At 42.1% G+C, this 19,567-nt stretch overlaps 1 protein-coding gene across 2 annotated transcripts in view; it reads left to right on the top strand.

Moving 5' to 3' along the window:
• Positions 1-19,567, top strand: part of LOC120018285 (multiple epidermal growth factor-like domains protein 6) — an 89,689-nt gene that overhangs the window by 39,315 nt on the left and 30,807 nt on the right. For both annotated transcript variants that reach the window (XM_038961400.1, XM_038961399.1), the window contains 9 exons: positions 2,773-2,895; positions 3,370-3,495; positions 3,681-3,803; positions 13,763-13,885; positions 14,250-14,387; positions 14,649-14,771; positions 14,984-15,106; positions 16,947-17,144; positions 17,256-17,387. In XM_038961400.1, coding sequence (XP_038817328.1) covers positions 2,868-2,895; positions 3,370-3,495; positions 3,681-3,803; positions 13,763-13,885; positions 14,250-14,387; positions 14,649-14,771; positions 14,984-15,106; positions 16,947-17,144; positions 17,256-17,387 — 1,114 coding nt within the window. In that variant the 5' untranslated portion in view covers positions 2,773-2,867. The remainder of the gene's footprint in view (positions 1-2,772; positions 2,896-3,369; positions 3,496-3,680; positions 3,804-13,762; positions 13,886-14,249; positions 14,388-14,648; positions 14,772-14,983; positions 15,107-16,946; positions 17,145-17,255; positions 17,388-19,567) is intronic.

Below are 19,567 nucleotides of genomic sequence, written 5' to 3'. Positions count from 1 at the left end.
GGCATAGGTTATCCACCAGTGTCCTCTTGCCGGATCTTCAGACAGAGACACAGGAAGAGACAGAGACACAAATAGCTTAGCAGACCACACACATATAGGGAACACAATCAGTACAGGCATGGAGATCTGGTCAACTCGTAAAATCAAAACCCTGCCTGTTTGTTCTGACAGAAACATGCTGAGTTAGCTGAGTTGGCTGAGTTAGCTGACAGTGCTAATGCCCAGTTGCTCTGAGGGGGTGCAGGTGTCAACAGGTGCCCCTAGCCTTTGACCCCTGACATGGGACGTTGTCACTTTCTAGTGAGGGTTTGAGCAATGGTGTAGGAGTCTGTAAGAGTCATGTTCCAGGGCTAGTGTGCTCTGTAACAACTTTGAAGGGCAAATAACATACCCTTTTTGATTCTGGAACAGAGCATGCCAGTGCTAAATGTTTCTGTCTGCGACCCTCCACATAGGATGGTGTTAATCTATGGAGAATGGAGCGTGGGAGTTGAGAGGCGGGGGATGGGCAGACACCTCCCCAAACAGCTGTCAAGAGACCATTGAGACAGATGTGGGTGTCAGTTCAAGACTGTCACACAATAACATTCAGACAAAATTCAACCCCCAACCCAACTCCCAGAGTCTCAGCCTCACGTCTGAATGAAAGATTTCCTTTGTGTCCTGCTGAAATCCTCTCACACGGCGAACCTTAAGTATATTACCCTCCAAACCTTCGCTGAGTCTATTACCATTCAGGTATTTAGAAACGCCCACTAAAGAAAGAAGCCTGTCTTTTGAAAAAAAGAACAGGGTTTAGAACGACAGTTTAGGATTTTCTTCCTGAATATGTCATCCACCACAGGGGACGCTGGGAGTTCCTTTATCCTCACTTAGCGAGGCAGCGGATTGGTCTAAATGGAATGGCATTGTGGATTTTCAGTCCTTCAACCTGATCACATTAATCTATGTGCCAGTTATGAAAAGGCTCCTTATATGGCAGACAGCCCTCCTCTTTGACCCTCCTTAGCCTCTTCTAGTGGAAGTTACCTAATTAAAGTAGCATTTAGTTCATTATGAGGAGAAGTGCATTCCCACAAGCTGAGACTGCTTTGTTGAATAGGAATTGCCCTTAAACCCAGATCTGGGATCAGATTACCTTAGCCCCAATCATAAGATTAACCATTAGGGGGGTGAATATATGTCTGACTCTGTATCAGTGCTACTGTCATGACCAGTAGTAGCCTGCAGTGCAAAGCCCATATGGACTAGGGATTAGCAGGAACCAGGAAGTAGTTGAAACAGCTTGACTCTGATGTGTTCTCCAGATGGGTAGTAAATGTTGACTTTCCTTGGAGAAGCACTCAGCAATGTTGTCTCCTCATCATGCCTCTGCTCCCTGGAACATGGAACAACATGGAACATGTGCCTAATGTACCACATGTGAATGGTTCTGGAATGGTCCTAAACACTCAGGTCTGCTGCATAGCGGACAACCTGTGTTGAAAGAGTGTCAGTGGTGAATCGTCATTACTAAAGCCAGAGAATATCCTGACCACATGACCTGACCAGGAAGAACTCTGGACTCCAATTATAGAGGTATAAGTAGGGCCCATGAGTTTTTTCTAATCAGGTCACGTGGTCAGAACATACTCCTAGTCATTACAGTTAACAGCAAAGCGCTGTACGAGAACTTCCACTGATGAAGAGAATGTTTGTCCAATTGGTGATTTCATATTAATGGTTGATTTAATTGTATCAAAATGGTGTGTTCGTCTATAAAGGGGTCATAAACATTGTGTTCTTAAAACAGTCTCTCGTGAAGTCATCACTTCCATCACCACGCCAACCTTCTTATTGCGTCAGGGACCAACTATGCTTCACAGAGCTTGATGTCAAACAAAAGAGAGCTTCAGTGGTGAAATCTTTTTACCGCATTCCTACGTTTGACACGCTCATGAGTCATGACAAGCATCCCTATACGCTCTCCTCGGCCTTAACGCTCTCCTCTGGAACACCCATGAAAACTTTGCATCCCAAATGGCATCCTATTCGCTATTTTAGTGCACTACTTTTGACCAGGGCCCATAGGGCTCACATCAAAAGTAGTGCACTATAAAATGAATATTGTGCTATTCATGACACAGACACGGTAACACACATATGAGTCTCCTAATGAACGTGGTCTGTGTGGGTTCATGTCTGTTAGAGTGCTCAAGTCACAAATTGTATTTATTTATTTACCTTTATTTAACTAGGCAAGTCAGTTAAGAACAAATTCTTATTTTCAATGACGGCCTAGGAACAGTGGGTTAACTGCCTTGTTCAATGGCAAAACGACAGATTTGTACTTTGTCAGCTCGGGGATTCAAACTTGCAACCTTTCGGTTACTAGTCCAACGCTCTTACCACTAGGCTACGCTGCCGCCCCAATGTTGTCTAAAGGTTTGTGTAGTATTCCATCATTATAAAGCATTCCTTCAAACGCCATCAAAACACCTCATTGTTCATTAATGCCCATACAGGGAATTCATTGGCACAACGTTCTCCTATCAAAATGGATTTGTTCTGCAGCAAGTGTCTGAGAATATTGTCTGCAGACCTGGGTTCAAATAGTATGTGAAATAATTTTGAATAGGTTTTTCTGCTTGCCTGACTCAAGGGAACCAATGGAATACTAGCAAAAGTGCAAACTCCGCCCATATGGCACTCAATGTAGGCTCAAGTGAATGCTCAATTTAAAATACTTTTTGAACCCAGGTTTAATTGTCTGTCCATCGGTATGCTCTGTAGATGTGAATGAGTGTGAGGAGCTGAATGGCGGCTGCCAGCAGACCTGTGTGAACACGGCAGGCTCCTACCACTGTGAGTGCAGCCAGGGCTTTCGCATGCACACTGACGGAAGGACCTGCATTGGTGAGTAATGACCATGTGAGACCAGATTTGATCTGGTCTCACGGTCGTTCGCACAACTCAAGATTAGGCATTGATTTAGGCATTGAGAGCTAATACTCCAATATTCAGGTCTCAGTCAAGGTTACTCATTACCTGCAACCATAATTATCCAATTTCCAGTCTTTAGAGCTTCCTGTAATCACACGTTTCCATTATGGCGGTGTGAAAAGACGGTGCTGGTCCAACAGTGTTGTAGCCCACAATATGGTTCTTCCTTCTTTGAATTCATATTTTAGTGACCAATCTCTAGGAAGGGTTACACATTTACTCACCAAATGGTAATCAAAGACTACATTAGCGAAAGTACAGATGTAGGATCTTAATTTGAGGTAGTTTGCTACAGCATGAAAATGCGTTTTTCTCTACTCTGTCAGTCAGTCCTGTGTTGTTCAATTCTTGTGTCTGTTTGTCTGTCTGTCTGTCCCAACTATGAAGCTGTGAACTCCTGCTCGGTGAAGAATGGCGGCTGTGAACACAAGTGTGTGGACATGGACAACGACCACTACAAGTGCGAGTGTCGTAGGAACTACCAACTGAAGAGGGATGGGAAGCACTGCGAGTGTGAGTCCTGACTAGATTGGATATGGTGCTCTGACTTCCCTACAGCGTACAATAGCAGTCACTTTGTGTTAGAATGGAGAGCAAAGAGTTACATATAAAGAACAGGAGGCAGTTTTCAGTCATAGCGTGACCAGGATATGACTAAGTAAAACTGTCTGCCCCATGTCTGTCTGTCTGTCTATCAGTTAGGGACCCCTGTGTGGACAGGAGTGGAGGCTGTGTCCAGCTGTGTCATTTTGTGGATGGTCGAGCAGAGTGCAGCTGCAGACCTGGGTACTCGCTGGCCGGTGACCGCCAGGGCTGTGAGGGTAAGAGCCAGTGGTGTAAAGTACTTAAATAAAAATACTTGAAAGTACTACTGTCGTGGAAATTCTACACAGGTACACTCGAAGTCAATCATTGTTTATTATCAGCGCGCTGGAGAGGTTCAAACCAACTCAATGCACATGTCAGTCAGGAGCTCCACTGGGGCAGTCCCAGTGACCGACCAATACTGGGTCATGCATGTGACAGACCAATACCTCATGAGGCTTCTTCTCTCTAAGCTGAGACCTTGAAACTGAGATATCTTTCGTTCTCAAAACAAGGGTCTGGGCGTACTGCCAAATTGCAGATATTGATAGTGAGAATTCGATCGGTCACTTGCATGAACACAGAAGTTGGTTATTGGAAAAGCACCAATATAAAATGTTCCATCACATTCCATCCTCTTACCACTTGTGTATTAAAGTAAAGGAAGTCAACACATAAAATCAGACACTTCATCATTTCAAACCCTTCATTCTGGGTTATACAATCTAATTAGTATGGTAATACTATCATCATAATAAAAGGTTACACTTCTATTAACGGGAGTGAATGTATCAAAAATACACACACATACACAGCATGTTAAATAACACCATTTAGAGCTAAGAAAAAACACACACACACTACAGCCCATTTGGCGATTTGGGATCCTCAACTTCCAAACAGGGATTCCAACCAAGTTTCAAGTGTCCTTCTGGTTGTGGGGAATTATTCTTAGCAACAGTGGCAATGTATTCCGCGAGATCAATCATATTAGAAGAGTAATCTGGGACAAAAGTACAACATTCATCGTCATTGATTGCACAAGTGCCGTCTTGACCTGCCTCTGTTTTGCAGAGCCAATTTATGCAATTCTTTTAGTGTTGCCAATTTTCTCTACATTTCTAGAGATCTCCTGAATTTGGTTTAGGGCACATGCATATTGACTTTCACAGGGAAGAGAGAGAGCACATGTTTTAACAGTTTCAGACCAACCTTGATAAGAATGAGATTGAGGTAAGGTTATCCCAAGCTACAATCTAGTGGCTCTCCTCACATTTTAGGGCCGTAGCTCTGTCTAGAAGCCTCACCTTTCCAAATCATAATTAGAACTTTTGATAAATTATCCAACCCAAATTCAGAATGACAGTCCTTAGTGCTTCACGTTGGTTCTATCACTGTAATTTAAGACCCTCAATTTAGCACACTGATACTGGCAGAATGTACATTTACATACAGTACATTCATCTTATATTTCTAGCTTTAACTATTATCATCACAGCCCCCATTTGTGGTAATGACAGATTGATATCTCAATGCATTCTTAGTCTAAATTACTATACATTTCGCAATGTGCAGACCTCCAAAATCAACATGATACCCCAAAAAATCATTTTGGAGAAGCCTAAATCAATTTAGGTACGGTTGACTACCCCCCTCCGTCCCGGGACTCATTCTTCTGTCATTTGTTCATGTTCTTTTTTATATTATGTTTCTTCCCAGTGGCATATGTTCAAAGTGTATGGCCCTTGATAATGTCTCACCTGAGTCGGCACTGTCCTTTACAGTCCATTATGTCTTTGTCTATTTTCCTACCAGTACACAAGCAGCATGAGAGAGGTTTGGACGGGATCTCTCTCCATGCTCACTCCACGTGGACTCATGTCACACTCTTGAGAGAAAAGACATGAGAGAAAAGGCAGTTGATAGCTTCGACTAGATGCTGTGTACAGGTTGCTGGTGTCATGACGTTGGCTTGATGGGGGAGGTTTATGACCCCCATGAATACCTTTCCCCTTTTCTCTCTCTCTACTCTATAGAGTTGACTCTAGTAAAGCCTTTGTTAACATTGAGAGAGAGTCTGGTGACATCAAAAGATGGGAAACGGAACCATATTTCGGTAATCCAACCAGTTGAAAATATGCGTTGGGACTTAATGAATATGATGTCAATTCAGTTGGCGTCTGAGACATGATTACTGATGATAGGACGACATAAACTGTATCTTGGAAAATCTACACATTCTAGTTGTCAGATTCACAAGGAATTGTTGTGTAATTTAAATGTTTAAATATGAAACAATTTGTGAAAAGATTAAATTTTTAGCTTCTTAATGAGAGAACGGTTTGTCAGAAGAACACCACTCTGCTCACGCCCTTCTTTCACCACTATATAAACTTCCTGTTCCAAGGACGCGAGGACTTACCATCCCCACCTACAGAACTAAGCCAACCTCAGCAAGAACCTAACGAAATTAGCATCAAATTTCAATGTAAAGGTGACGACCTAAACGCCGGAAGGATGAATTTCGACTATACCAGCCAGAATATAGCATGAGCTTAAAGTATGGCAACTTGGTACGAACTTTGAACTCTTATTCACTAAAGAAGTGATACTTGCTAGCCCTTGCGTTAGCGCAGCAACTGTAGACGTGGGCTAGGAGAGGAAAGACAGAGTATCTGTCTATCACACGATTATTGTTTTTTGCTCCGACATGCACTATCAACTGTGTAACCTAATATAGACAGGTGTGCCTTTCCAAATCATGTCCAATCAATTGAACTTACCACAGGTGGGCTCCAGTCAAGTTGTGGAAACATCTTAAGGATGATCAATGGAAACAGGATGCATCTGAGCTCAATTTCAAGTCTCATAGCAAAGGGTCAGAATACTAACGTAAATATTATAAATGTTATAAATTTGTTAACATTTCTAAAAACCTGTTTTTGCTTGGTCATTATGGGGTATTGTGTGTGTAGATTGATGAGAACATTTAGAATAAGGCTGTAACGTGAAAGGGTCTGAATACTTTCCGAAAGTATGTCTGGAAATGCACACACACACACACACACACACACACACACACACACACACACACACACACACACACACACACACACACACACACACACACACACACACACACACACACACACACACACACAAACTGACGTTCTCATATTTCAATACGCTGTTACATGCAGACAACCTTCCCAGAAATGTCCTAGAGTGAAAGAGACTTTTCCGAACATGTCTATAAATCTCCACCACCCTGAATCCTCTTAAGAAAGCAAGTCTAGCCCTCATTGGTCACTGAAAAACCATAGCCATCACCACTATCCGTCTCATGAACTTTCTCACTTTTCCACATTCGTGTAAAGCAACACGTGAACATTGAGTATTAATGGTGGTTTAACTGACACTCCGTTAATGTAAACGTTTGTTATTCTCCAAAATCAGTGCGCCTGGACAAAACAAAGGTGTCATTCATCAGAGAGTTGCCTTTGTCCCGGCCCATTAGAGATGAGGCTTTATGACCCGACCCTCCAGGGCTGTATGAACCATGACTGGAGCTGTGCTGTCTGTGTGTGTGGGGCCTTAAGCTGATTAACTCTATGGCTGGAGGTTACTACTATAACATGGGGTGGCTAGAGGTTACTACTATAACATGGGGTGGCTAGAGGTTACTACTAGAACATGGGGTGGCTAGAGGTTACTACTATAACATGGGGTGGCTAGAGGTTACTACTATAACATGGGGTGGCTAGAGGTTACTACTATAACATGGGGTGGCTAGAGGTTACTACTATAACATGGGGTGGCTAGAGGTTTACTACTATAACATGGGGTGGCTAGAGGTTACTACTATAACATGGGGTGGCTAGAGGTTACTACTATAACATGGGGTGGCTAGAGGTTACTACTATAACATGGGGTGGCTAGAGGTTACTACTATAACATGGGGTGGCTAGAGGTTACTACTATAACATGGGGTGGCTAGAGGTTACTACTATAACATGGGGTGGCTAGAGGTTACTACTATAACATGGGGTGGCTAGAAGTTACTACTATAACATGGGGTGGCTAGAAGTTACTACTATAACATGGGGTGGCTAGAGGTTACTACTATAACATGGGGTGGCTAGAAGTTACTACTATAACATGGGGTGGCTAGAGGTTACTACTATAACATGGGGTGGCTAGAGGTTACTACTATAACATGGGGTGGCTAGAGGTTACTACTATAACATGGGGTGGCTAGAAGTTACTACTATAACATGGGGTGGCTAGAGGTTACTACTATAACATGGGGTGGCTAGAGGTTACTACTATAACATGGGGTGGCTAGAGGTTACTACTATAACATGGGGTGGCTAGAGGTTACTACTATAACATGGGGTGGCTAGAAGTTACTACTATAACATGGGGTGGCTAGAGGTTACTACTATAACATGGGGTGGCTAGAGGTTACTACTATAACATGGGGTGGCTAGAGGTTACTACTATAACATGGGGTGGCTAGAAGTTACTACTATAACATGGGGTGGCTAGAGGTTACTACTATAACATGGGGTGGCTAGAAGTTACTACTATAACATGGGGTGGCTAGAGGTTACTACTATAACATGGGGTGGCTAGAGGTTACTACTATAACATGGGGTGGCTAGAGGTTACTACTATAACATGGGGTGGCTAGAGGTTACTACTATAACATGGGGTGGCTAGAGGTTACTACTATAACATGGGGTGGCTAGAAGTTACTACTATAACATGGGGTGGCTAGAGGTTACTACTATAACATGGGGTGGCTAGAAGTTACTACTATAACATGGGGTGGCTAGAGGTTACTACTATAACATGGGGTGGCTAGAGGTTACTACTATAACATGGGGTGGCTAGAGGTTACTACTATAACATGGGGTGGCTAGAGGTTACTACTATAACATGGGGTGGCTAGAGGTTACTACTATAACATGGGGTGGCTAGAGGTTACTACTATAACATGGGGTGGCTAGAGGTTACTACTATAACATGGGGTGGCTAGAGGTTACTACTATAACATGGGGTGGCTAGAGGTTACTACTATAACATGGGGTGGCTAGAGGTTACTACTATAACATGGGGTGGCTAGAGGTTACTACTATAACATGGGGTGGCTAGAGGTTACTACTATAACATGGGGTGGCTAGAGGTTACTACTATAACATGGGGTGGCTAGAGGTTACTACTATAACATGGGGTGGCTAGAGGTTACTACTATAACATGGGGTGGCTAGAGGTTACTACTATAACATGGGGTGGCTAGAGGTTACTACTATAACATGGGGTGGCTAGAGGTTACTACTATAACATGGGGTGGCTAGAGGTTACTACTATAACATGGGGTGGCTAGAGGTTACTACTATAACATGGGGTGGCTAGAGGTTACTACTATAACATGGGGTGGCTAGAGGTTACTACTATAACATGGGGTGGCTAGAGGTTACTACTATAACATGGGGTGGCTAGAGGTTACTACTATAACATGGGGTGGCTAGAGGTTACTACTATAACATGGGGTGGCTAGAGGTTACTACTATAACATGGGGTGGCTAGAGGTTACTACTATAACATGGGTGGCTAGGTTACTGGTGCTAGAGGTTACTACTATAACATGGGGTGGCTAGAGGTTACTACTATAACATGGGGTGGCTAGAGGTTACTACTATAACATGGGGTGGCTAGAGGTTACTACTATAACATGGGGTGGCTAGAGGTTACTACTATAACATGGGGTGGCTAGAGGTTACTACTATAACATGGGGTGGCTAGAGGTTACTACTATAACATGGGGTGGCTAGAGGTTACTACTATAACATGGGGTGGCTAGAGGTTACTACTATAACATGGGGTGGCTAGAGGTTACTACTATAACATGGGGTGGCTAGAGGTTACTACTATAACATGGGGTGGCTAGAGGTTACTACTATAACATGGGGTGGCTAGAGGTTACTACTATAACATGGGGTGGCTAGAGGTTACTACTATAACATGGGGTGGCTAGAGGTTACTACTATAACATGGGGTGGCTAGAGGTTACTACTATAACATGGGGTGGCTAGAGGTTACTACTATAACATGGGGTGGCTAGAGGTTACTACTATAACATGGGGTGGCTAGAGGTTACTACTATAACATGGGGTGGCTAGAGGTTACTACTATAACATGGGGTGGCTAGAGGTTACTACTATAACATGGGGTGGCTAGAGGTTACTACTATAACATGGGGTGGCTAGAGGTTACTACTATAACATGGGGTGGCTAGAGGTTACTACTATAACATGGGGTGGCTAGAGGTTACTACTATAACATGGGGTGGCTGGAGGTTACTACTATAACATGGGGTGGCTAGAGGTTACTACTATAACATGGGGTGGCTAGAGGTTACTACTATAACATGGGGTGGCTGGAGGTTACTACTATAACATGGGGTGGCTAGAGGTTACTACTATAACATGGGGTGGCTAGAGGTTACTACTATAACATGGGGTGGCTAGAAGTTACTACTATAACATGGGGTGGCTAGAGGTTACTACTATAACATGGGGTGGCTAGAGGTTACTACTATAACATGGGGTGGCTAGAGGTTACTACTATAACATGGGGTGGCTAGAAGTTACTACTATAACATGGGGTGGCTGGAGGTTACTACTATAACATGGGGTGGCTAGAGGTTACTACTATAACATGGGGTGGCTAGAGGTTACTACTATAACATGGGGTGGCTAGAGGTTACTACTATAACATGGGGTGGCTGGAGGTTACTACTATAACATGGGGTGGCTAGAGGTTACTACTATAACATGGGGTGGCTAGAAGTTACTACTATAACATGGGGTGGCTAGAGGTTACTACTATAACATGGGGTGGCTAGAGGTTACTACTATAACATGGGGTGGCTAGAGGTTACTACTATAACATGGGGTGGCTAGAGGTTACTACTATAACATGGGGTGGCTAGAGGTTACTACTATAACATGGGGTGGCTAGAGGTTACTACTATAACATGGGGTGGCTAGAGGTTACTACTATAACATGGGGTGGCTAGAGGTTACTACTATAACATGGGGTGGCTGGAGGTTACTACTATAACATGGGGTGGCTAGAGGTTACTACTATAACATGGGGTGGCTAGAAGTTACTACTATAACATGGGGTGGCTAGAGGTTACTACTATAACATGGGGTGGCTAGAGGTTACTACTATAACATGGGGTGGCTAGAGGTTACTACTATAACATGGGGTGGCTAGAGGTTACTACTATAACATGGGGTGGCTAGAGGTTACTACTATAACATGGGGTGGCTAGAGGTTACTACTATAACATGGGGTGGCTAGAAGTTACTACTATAACATGGGGTGGCTAGAGGTTACTACTATAACATGGGGTGGCTAGAGGTTACTACTATAACATGGGGTGGCTAGAGGTTACTACTATAACATGGGGTGGCTGGAGGTTACTACTATAACATGGGGTGGCTAGAAGTTACTACTATAACATGGGGTGGCTAGAGGTTACTACTATAACATGGGGTGGCTGGAGGTTACTACTATAACATGGGGTGGCTAGAAGTTACTACTATAACATGGGGTGGCTAGAGGTTACTACTATAACATGGGGTGGCTAGAGGTTACTACTATAACATGGGGTGGCTAGAGGTTACTACTATAACATGGGGTGGCTGGAGGTTACTACTATAACATGGGGTGGCTGGAGGTTACTACTATAACATGGGGTGGCTAGAAGTTACTACTATAACATGGGGTGGCTAGAGGTTACTACTATAACATGGGGTGGCTAGAGGTTACTACTATAACATGGGGTGGCTAGAGGTTACTACTATAACATGGGGTGGCTAGAAGTTACTACTATAACATGGGGTGGCTAGAGGTTACTACTATAACATGGGGTGGCTAGAGGTTACTACTATAACATGGGGTGGCTAGAGGTTACTACTATAACATGGAGTGGCTAGAGGTTACTACTATAACATGGGGTGGCTAGAGGTTACTACTATAACATGGGGTGGCTAGAGGTTACTACTATAACATGGGGTGGCTAGAGGTTACTACTATACCATGGGGTGGCTAGAGGTTACTACTATAACATGGGGTGGCTAGAGGTTACTACTATAACATGGGGTGGCTAGAGGTTACTACTATAACATGGGGTGGCTAGAGGTTACTACTATAACATGGGGTGGCTAGAAGTTACTACTATAACATGGGGTGGCTAGAGGTTACTACTATAACATGGGGTGGCTAGAGGTTACTACTATAACATGGGGTGGCTAGAGGTTACTACTATAACATGGGGTGGCTAGAAGTTACTACTATAACATGGGGTGGCTAGAGGTTACTACTATAACATGGGGTGGCTAGAGGTTACTACTATAACATGGGGTGGCTAGAGGTTACTACTATAACATGGGGTGGCTGGAGGTTACTACTATAACATGGGGTGGCTAGAAGTTACTACTATAACATGGGGTGGCTAGAGGTTACTACTATAACATGGGGTGGCTGGAGGTTACTACTATAACATGGGGTGGCTAGAAGTTACTACTATAACATGGGGTGGCTAGAGGTTACTACTATAACATGGGGTGGCTAGAGGTTACTACTATAACATGGGGTGGCTGGAGGTTACTACTATAACATGGGGTGGCTGGAGGTTACTACTATAACATGGGGTGGCTAGAGGTTACTACTATAACATGGGGTGGCTAGAAGTTACTACTATAACATGGGGTGGCTAGAGGTTACTACTATAACATGGGGTGGCTAGAGGTTACTACTATAACATGGGGTGGCTAGAGGTTACTACTATAACATGGGGTGGCTAGAAGTTACTACTATAACATGGGGTGGCTAGAGGTTACTACTATAACATGGGGTGGCTAGAGGTTACTACTATAACATGGGGTGGCTGGAGGTTACTACTATAACATGGGGTGGCTAGAGGTTACTACTATAACATGGGGTGGCTAGAGGTTACTACTATAACATGGGGTGGCTGGAGGTTACTACTATAACATGGGGTGGCTGGAGGTTACTACTATAACATGGGGTGGCTAGAGGTTACTACTATAACATGGGGTGGCTAGAAGTTACTACTATAACATGGGGTGGCTAGAGGTTACTACTATAACATGGGGTGGCTAGAGGTTACTACTATAACATGGGGTGGCTAGAAGTTACTACTATAACATGGGGTGGCTAGAGGTTACTACTATAACATGGGGTGGCTAGAGGTTACTACTATAACATGGGGTGGCTGGAGGTTACTACTATAACATGGGGTGGCTAGAGGTTACTACTATAACATGGGGTGGCTAGAGGTTACTACTATAACATGGGGTGGCTAGAGGTTACTACTATAACATGGGGTGGCTAGAGGTTACTACTATAACATGGGGTGGCTAGAGGTTACTACTATAACATGGGGTGGCTAGAGGTTACTACTATAACATGGGGTGGCTAGAGGTTACTACTATAACATGGGGTGGCTAGAGGTTACTACTATAACATGGGGTGGCTGGAGGTTACTACTATAACATGGGGTGGCTAGAGGTTACTACTATAACATGGGGTGGCTAGAGGTTACTACTATAACATGGGGTGGCTAGAGGTTACTACTATAACATGGGGTGGCTAGAGGTTACTACTATAACATGGGGTGGCTAGAGGTTACTACTATAACATGGGGTGGCTAGAGGTTACTACTATAACATGGGGTGGCTAGAGGTTACTACTATAACATGGGGTGGCTAGAGGTTACTACTATAACATGGGGTGGCTAGAAGGCTATAGGGTTCAGGCAACTTCATTAAACACAACAGTCTGTGTGTGTGTGTGCGTGCGTGCGTGCCTTTGTGTGTGTGCACATGTGTGTGTTTGCGGTACGCTTCATAATCACTAAGAGCACCCCACCACCAGGCCTGTGCTTTAGCATTACTATGACGAAAGGTCACTGACCCACATGTCAAGTGGTACAAAAGGCAATTTCCTAACCAGAAGCACTTTTCCCCCTCGGAACCTCATTCATAGCCTCATATGAATAAAAATGATTACTCCACGGATCCCTGTAATATAATCTCTACCTGTGCTATGTGACTGTGCCCTATTGACTTACAGTATATCATGCTATCTTTTGTAGACATAGATGAGTGCAGCTCAGGCCAGGCCATATGTGCCCATCGCTGTGTCAACACCCGGGGCTCCTTCAGCTGTGTGTGTAACCCTGGCTTTGAGCTGGGCGCTGACGGCAAACAGTGCTACCGTGAGTATACATAATCATTTACATTAGAGTCATTTAGCAGATGCTCTTCTTACCCAAAGCAACTTTACAATCAGTAAATTCAACTAAAGCAGGCAAAATCACAGTTGCGTAGCATCATAGTTGAGGCCAATTGTTTTTTTCTGACCAAGAAGAAGTCTGGTCCCTCATCGTAGACTTATAACAAAGGTCAGGAGTAGTTAGTCCTGGTCAGGTGACATGATAAGGAAAAGCTCCCTGACCCTAATTGTAGTATGTTCTTGTGAAGCTAATGTGTGAGTGATGGCTAATGTTTTGGTTTATTGCAAACAGATACTGTTGTTGCGTTCCAGCCTTCACTTCACTGGTTGTATCCTCCTATTTGCAGGTATTGAGATGGAGATCGTGAACAGCTGTGAGAAGAACAATGGAGGATGCTCCCACCACTGTGAACACACCACCAACGGACCCCTCTGCTCCTGTAACCAAGGATACCAACTGGCTGAAGACAGGAAGACCTGTGTGGGTAGGTACTCTTGGTTAGGTCATCATTGTCGAAGCCCAGAGTTTTTCCTGGTCAGGTCAGAAGGTAAGGAAAAACTCCTGGTTATAGTCATTCTCTATCTCTACAATAAGTATAGAAGCAACAGATCAAACATGGGCCTTTTCTGAAACAGGTAGGGACTATGACTTCAAATGCTCTTTTTCAATTTCCGTTCCAAAATGTCTTTAAATATTTTCCGTTGCGTGCCCAAATGAACAATCATCTTTTGTTGCATCTCCCCAGACAGTGATGAGTGTGAGAGTGGGGAGGCGTGCTGCAGTCAGTTCTGTAAGAACAACCCAGGGGGCTATGAGTGCAGCTGCAAGGCTGGCTATAGGCTCCACGCAGACGGCTGTGGCTGCAATGGTAAGAGGACAATACGTTGACCATTATCCACTCATTATCTAGGTCCAAATTGACTCTGGATTGAGTTTACAGTATTTTATTAGACAGAGATGATTATGCATTGACAGTGTCTAAAAACTCATTTTGCTAGTTTTGATAATGTAAATATAATACACTTGTATAGTACCTTTTTCATTTTCAAAGTACTTCCTTTTGTTCTGTGGTCTTGTCAGACATTGATGAGTGCCTGGCAGAGAGCTCTGTCTGTGAACACTACTGTGTGAACACCCTGGGGACCTACGAGTGTTTCTGCAGATTGGGCTTCCGTCTGGACCACGACCAGAGAGCCTGCATCCGTGAGAACTATTTGATCATAATATTATACTGTACTATGCTATACTATACTATATACTTTAGTATTCTGTAATTTCACAGTGAATTTGTATACATTGTTTTTAAACGTGTAAACGTAACTCTGAGAGACATTTGTGAGGTTTTCTAACAGCAGACTATAGTAATGATGCAATCACTTTAAGTATTCAGATGAATGTAATATAAATGATAGTATAGTATAATACAGTATAGTTAGATGTAATATAAATGATAGTATAGTATAATACAGTATAGTTAGATGTAATGTAAATGATAGTATAGTATAATACAGTATAGGTAGATGTAATGTAAATGATAGTATAGTATAATACAGTATAGTATAGTTAGATGTAATGTAAATTATAGTATAGTATAATACAGTATAGTTAGATGTAATATAAATGATAGTATAGTATAATACAGTATAGTTAGATGTAATATAAATGATAGTATAGTATAATACAGTATAGTTAGATGTAATGTAAATGATAGTATAGTATAATACAGTATAGTATAGTTAGATGTAATGTAACTGATAGTATAGTATAATACAGTATAGTATCGTTAGATGTAATGTAAATTATAGTATAGTATAATACAGTATAGTTAGATGTAATATAAATGATAGTATAGTATAATACAGTATAGTTAGATGTAATGTAAATGATAGTATAGTATAATACAGTATAGTATAGTTAGATGTAATATAAATGATAGTATAGTATAATACAGTATAGTTAGATGTAATATAAATGATAGTATAGTATAATACAGTATAGTTAGATGTAATGTAAATGATAGTATAGTATAATACAGTATAGTTAGATGTAATATAAATGATAGAATAGTATAATACAGTATAGTTAGATGTAATATAAATGATAGTATAGTATAATACAGTATAGTTAGATGTAATATAAATGATAGTATAGTATAATACAGTATAGTTAGATGTAATATAAATGATAGTATAGTATAATACAGTATAGTTAGATGTAATATAAATGATAGTATAGTATAATACAGTATAGTTAGGTGTAATATAAATGATAGTATAGTATAATACAGTATAGTTAGATGTAATGTAAATGATAGTATAGTATAATACAGTATAGTATAGTTAGATGTAATGTAACTGATAGTATAGTATAATACAGTATAGTATCGTTAGATGTAATGTAAATTATAGTATAGTATAATACAGTATAGTATAGTTAGATGTAATGTAAATGATAGTATAGTATAGTATAATACAGTATAGTATAGTTAGATGCAATGTAAATGATAGTATAGTATAGTATAATACAGTATAGTATAGTTAGATGTAATGTAAATGATAGTATAGTATAATACAGTATAGTATAGTTAGATGTAATGTAAATGATAGTATAGTATAATACAGTATAGTATAGTTAGATGTAATGTAAATGATAGTATAGTATAATACAGTATAGTATAGTTAGACGTAATGTAAATGATAGTATAGTATAATACAGTATAGTATAGTTAGATGTAATGTAAATGATAGTATAGTATAATACAGTTAGATGTAATGTAAATGATAGTATAGTATAGTATAATACAGTATAGTATAGTTAGATGTAATGTAAATGATAGTATAAAATGTTACAGTATAGTATAGTTAGATGCAATGTAAATGATAGTATAGTATAGTATAATACAGTATAGTATAGTTAGATGCAATGTAAATGATAGTATAGTATAGTATAATACAGTATAGTATAGTTAGATGTAATGTAAATGTGATTCATGTGAATGTGTTCTGAGTGTCTCCTCTCCACCTGTCTACCTGTTCCAATGCAGCGCTGTACGACAGTGACCTGGATGGCGATAATGAGGAGGATGATGCAGAGGAGGATCTGGAAGTGCACAGGTTGCCAGATCTGCTGTTCCGACGGCCCCCTCAGCTCTTGCAGTACTCTGCAGCCCTGCACTCACCCTATGGTGAAGACCAGGAGGAAGAGGCACAGAGAGGGGAACTCACCCTGGTCAGCCACATAGGTAGCAAATCAGTGCTTACATACATGTCTGGTTGATGCTCAATGTGACATGTGGCAAAAACTGTAAATCATGCCATGGTTATACAGGACTATGTGCATGTGTGTGTGTCAGTGTGTCTAGATGGTTCCTTTGGGGATGACTGTAGTGTGAGCTGTGCTGACTGTGAGAACGGAGCAGTGTGTGGTGTGGACAGAGAACACTGTGAATGTACACCTGGATGGACTGGCGTCATCTGCAACGAGAGTAAGTCACTCTCCTCTTCTCTCCCCAGCTTCTCTTATTACCACTGTAACCCTTGGAAGTCATCTATCACTTGAGAGAGTTTCAGTGTTATTCAGTGTCTATTATTGAGCAGGCAGTTCTTTGATTGGTTAGTCCTCGGGGTTAGGTATTTGAACCCAGATCTGGCCTGGAGATAGGCCAAGTCCACAACAGACAGAATACATCTCCCAGGCCAGGGCTGTTAGAAAGAGGCCAGAAGTCATTGTTTCACAACCAAGCATGATTATTGAGTGTCTTTGGGCTGGACCTGAACCAGGGATATCATTCTGAGTGGAGTAGCCACGTGGGGATAAATCCATTACCATCAGTCATTTTTATACATTTAAACATCCTCCTTTGGACCATTGTTCAAATTCACACCAAGAAGAGTTCCGTTATGATGAATTCATTTTACCTGACCAGTGGGGAAGATTGAAAACGTAGCAGAGAATGGCCATTTTAGTCATCTTATTGGGTTTTCATTGTTAGCTTGGAAAGAAGACAACTACAATGTTTCCATCCTTAATGTTAGTATACACCGAGCATACAAAATATTAAGAACACCTTCCTACTATTGCATTGCAGCCCCCCCCCCCCCCCCCCCCCCCCCTTTGCCCTCAGAACAGCCTCCATTCGTCGGGGCATGGACTCAACAAGGTGTCAAAAGTGTTCCACAGGGATGCTGGCTCATGTTGACTCCAATGCTTCCCACAGTTGTGTCAAGTTGACTGGATGTCCTTTTGGTGGTGGACCATTCTTGATACGCACAGGAAACTGTTGAGCGTGAAAAACCCAGCAGCATTGCAGTTCTTGACACAAACCAGTACAGCTGGCACCTACTACCATACACCGTTCAAAGGCACTTAAATATTTTGTCTTGCCCATTCACCCTCTGAATGGCACACATACCCAATCCATGTCTGAATTGTCTCAAGGCTTAAAATATTTCTTTAACCTGTCTCCTTTCCTTCATCTACACTGATTGAAGTGGATTTAATGTAACAAGTGACATCAATAAGGGATCATAGTTTTCACCTGGATTTACCTGGTCAGTCTGCGGAAGGCAGCTAGCAGTTAAGAGCGTTGGGCAAGTAACCAAAAGGTTGCTGGTTCGAATTCCCGAGCCGGCAAGGTGGAGAAATCTGCAGTTCTGTCCTTGAGCAAGGCAGTTAACCCCAAACAACAACTGCTCCATGGACACCGATGACGTCGATTATGGAAGCCACTCGCACCTCTCTGATTCAGAGGGGTTGGGTTAAATCTGGAAGACACATTTTGGTTTAATGCATTCAGTTGTGCAACCGACTAGGTATCCTCTTCCCTGTGTCATGGAAAGAGCAGGTGTTCATAACCTACACTCGGAAAGTATTCAGACCTATTCACCTTTTCTACATTTTGTTACGTTACAGCCTTATTCTAAAATTGTTTAAATAAAAAAAATGTTTTAAGCAATATACACACACTACCCCATAATGACAAAGCGAAAACAGGTTTTTAGATTTTTTTTGCAAATGTATTAAAAATAAAATGCAGAAATACCTTTATTTACATAGATATTCAGATGCTTTGCTATGAGACTAAATTGAGCTCAGGGGCATACTGTTTCCATTGATCATCCTTGAGATGTTTCTACAACTTGATTGGAGTCCACCTGTGGTAAATTCAATTGATTGGACATGATTTGGAAAGGCACACACCTATCTATAGAAGGTTCCACAGTTGACAGTGCATTTCAGAGCAAAAACCAAGCCATGGGGTCGAAGGAATTGTCCGTACAGCTCCGAGACAGGATTGTGTCAGGGCACAGATCTGGGGAAGGGTACCAAAACATTTCTGCAGCATTGAAGGTCCCCAATAACACAGTGGCCTCCATCATTCTTAAATGGAAGAAGTTTGGAACCACCAAGACTCTTCCTAGAGCTGGCCGCCCGGACAAACTGAGCTATAGGGAGAGAAGGGCCTTGGTCAGGGAGGTGACCAAGAACCCGATGGTCACTCTGACAGAGCTCCAAAGTTCCTCTTGGGAGATGGGAGAACCTTCCAGAAGGACAACCATCTCTGCAGCACTCCACCAATCAAGCCTTTATGGTAGAGTGGCCAGACGGAAGCCACTCCTCAGTAAAAGGCACATGACCGCCCGCTTGGAGTTTGCCAAAAGGTGC

Source organism: Salvelinus namaycush, chromosome 23 (assembly GCF_016432855.1).
Source record: "Salvelinus namaycush isolate Seneca chromosome 23, SaNama_1.0, whole genome shotgun sequence".
Lineage (NCBI taxonomy): Eukaryota > Metazoa > Chordata > Actinopteri > Salmoniformes > Salmonidae > Salvelinus > Salvelinus namaycush.
This window is presented reverse-complemented; position numbering and strand designations above follow the sequence as displayed.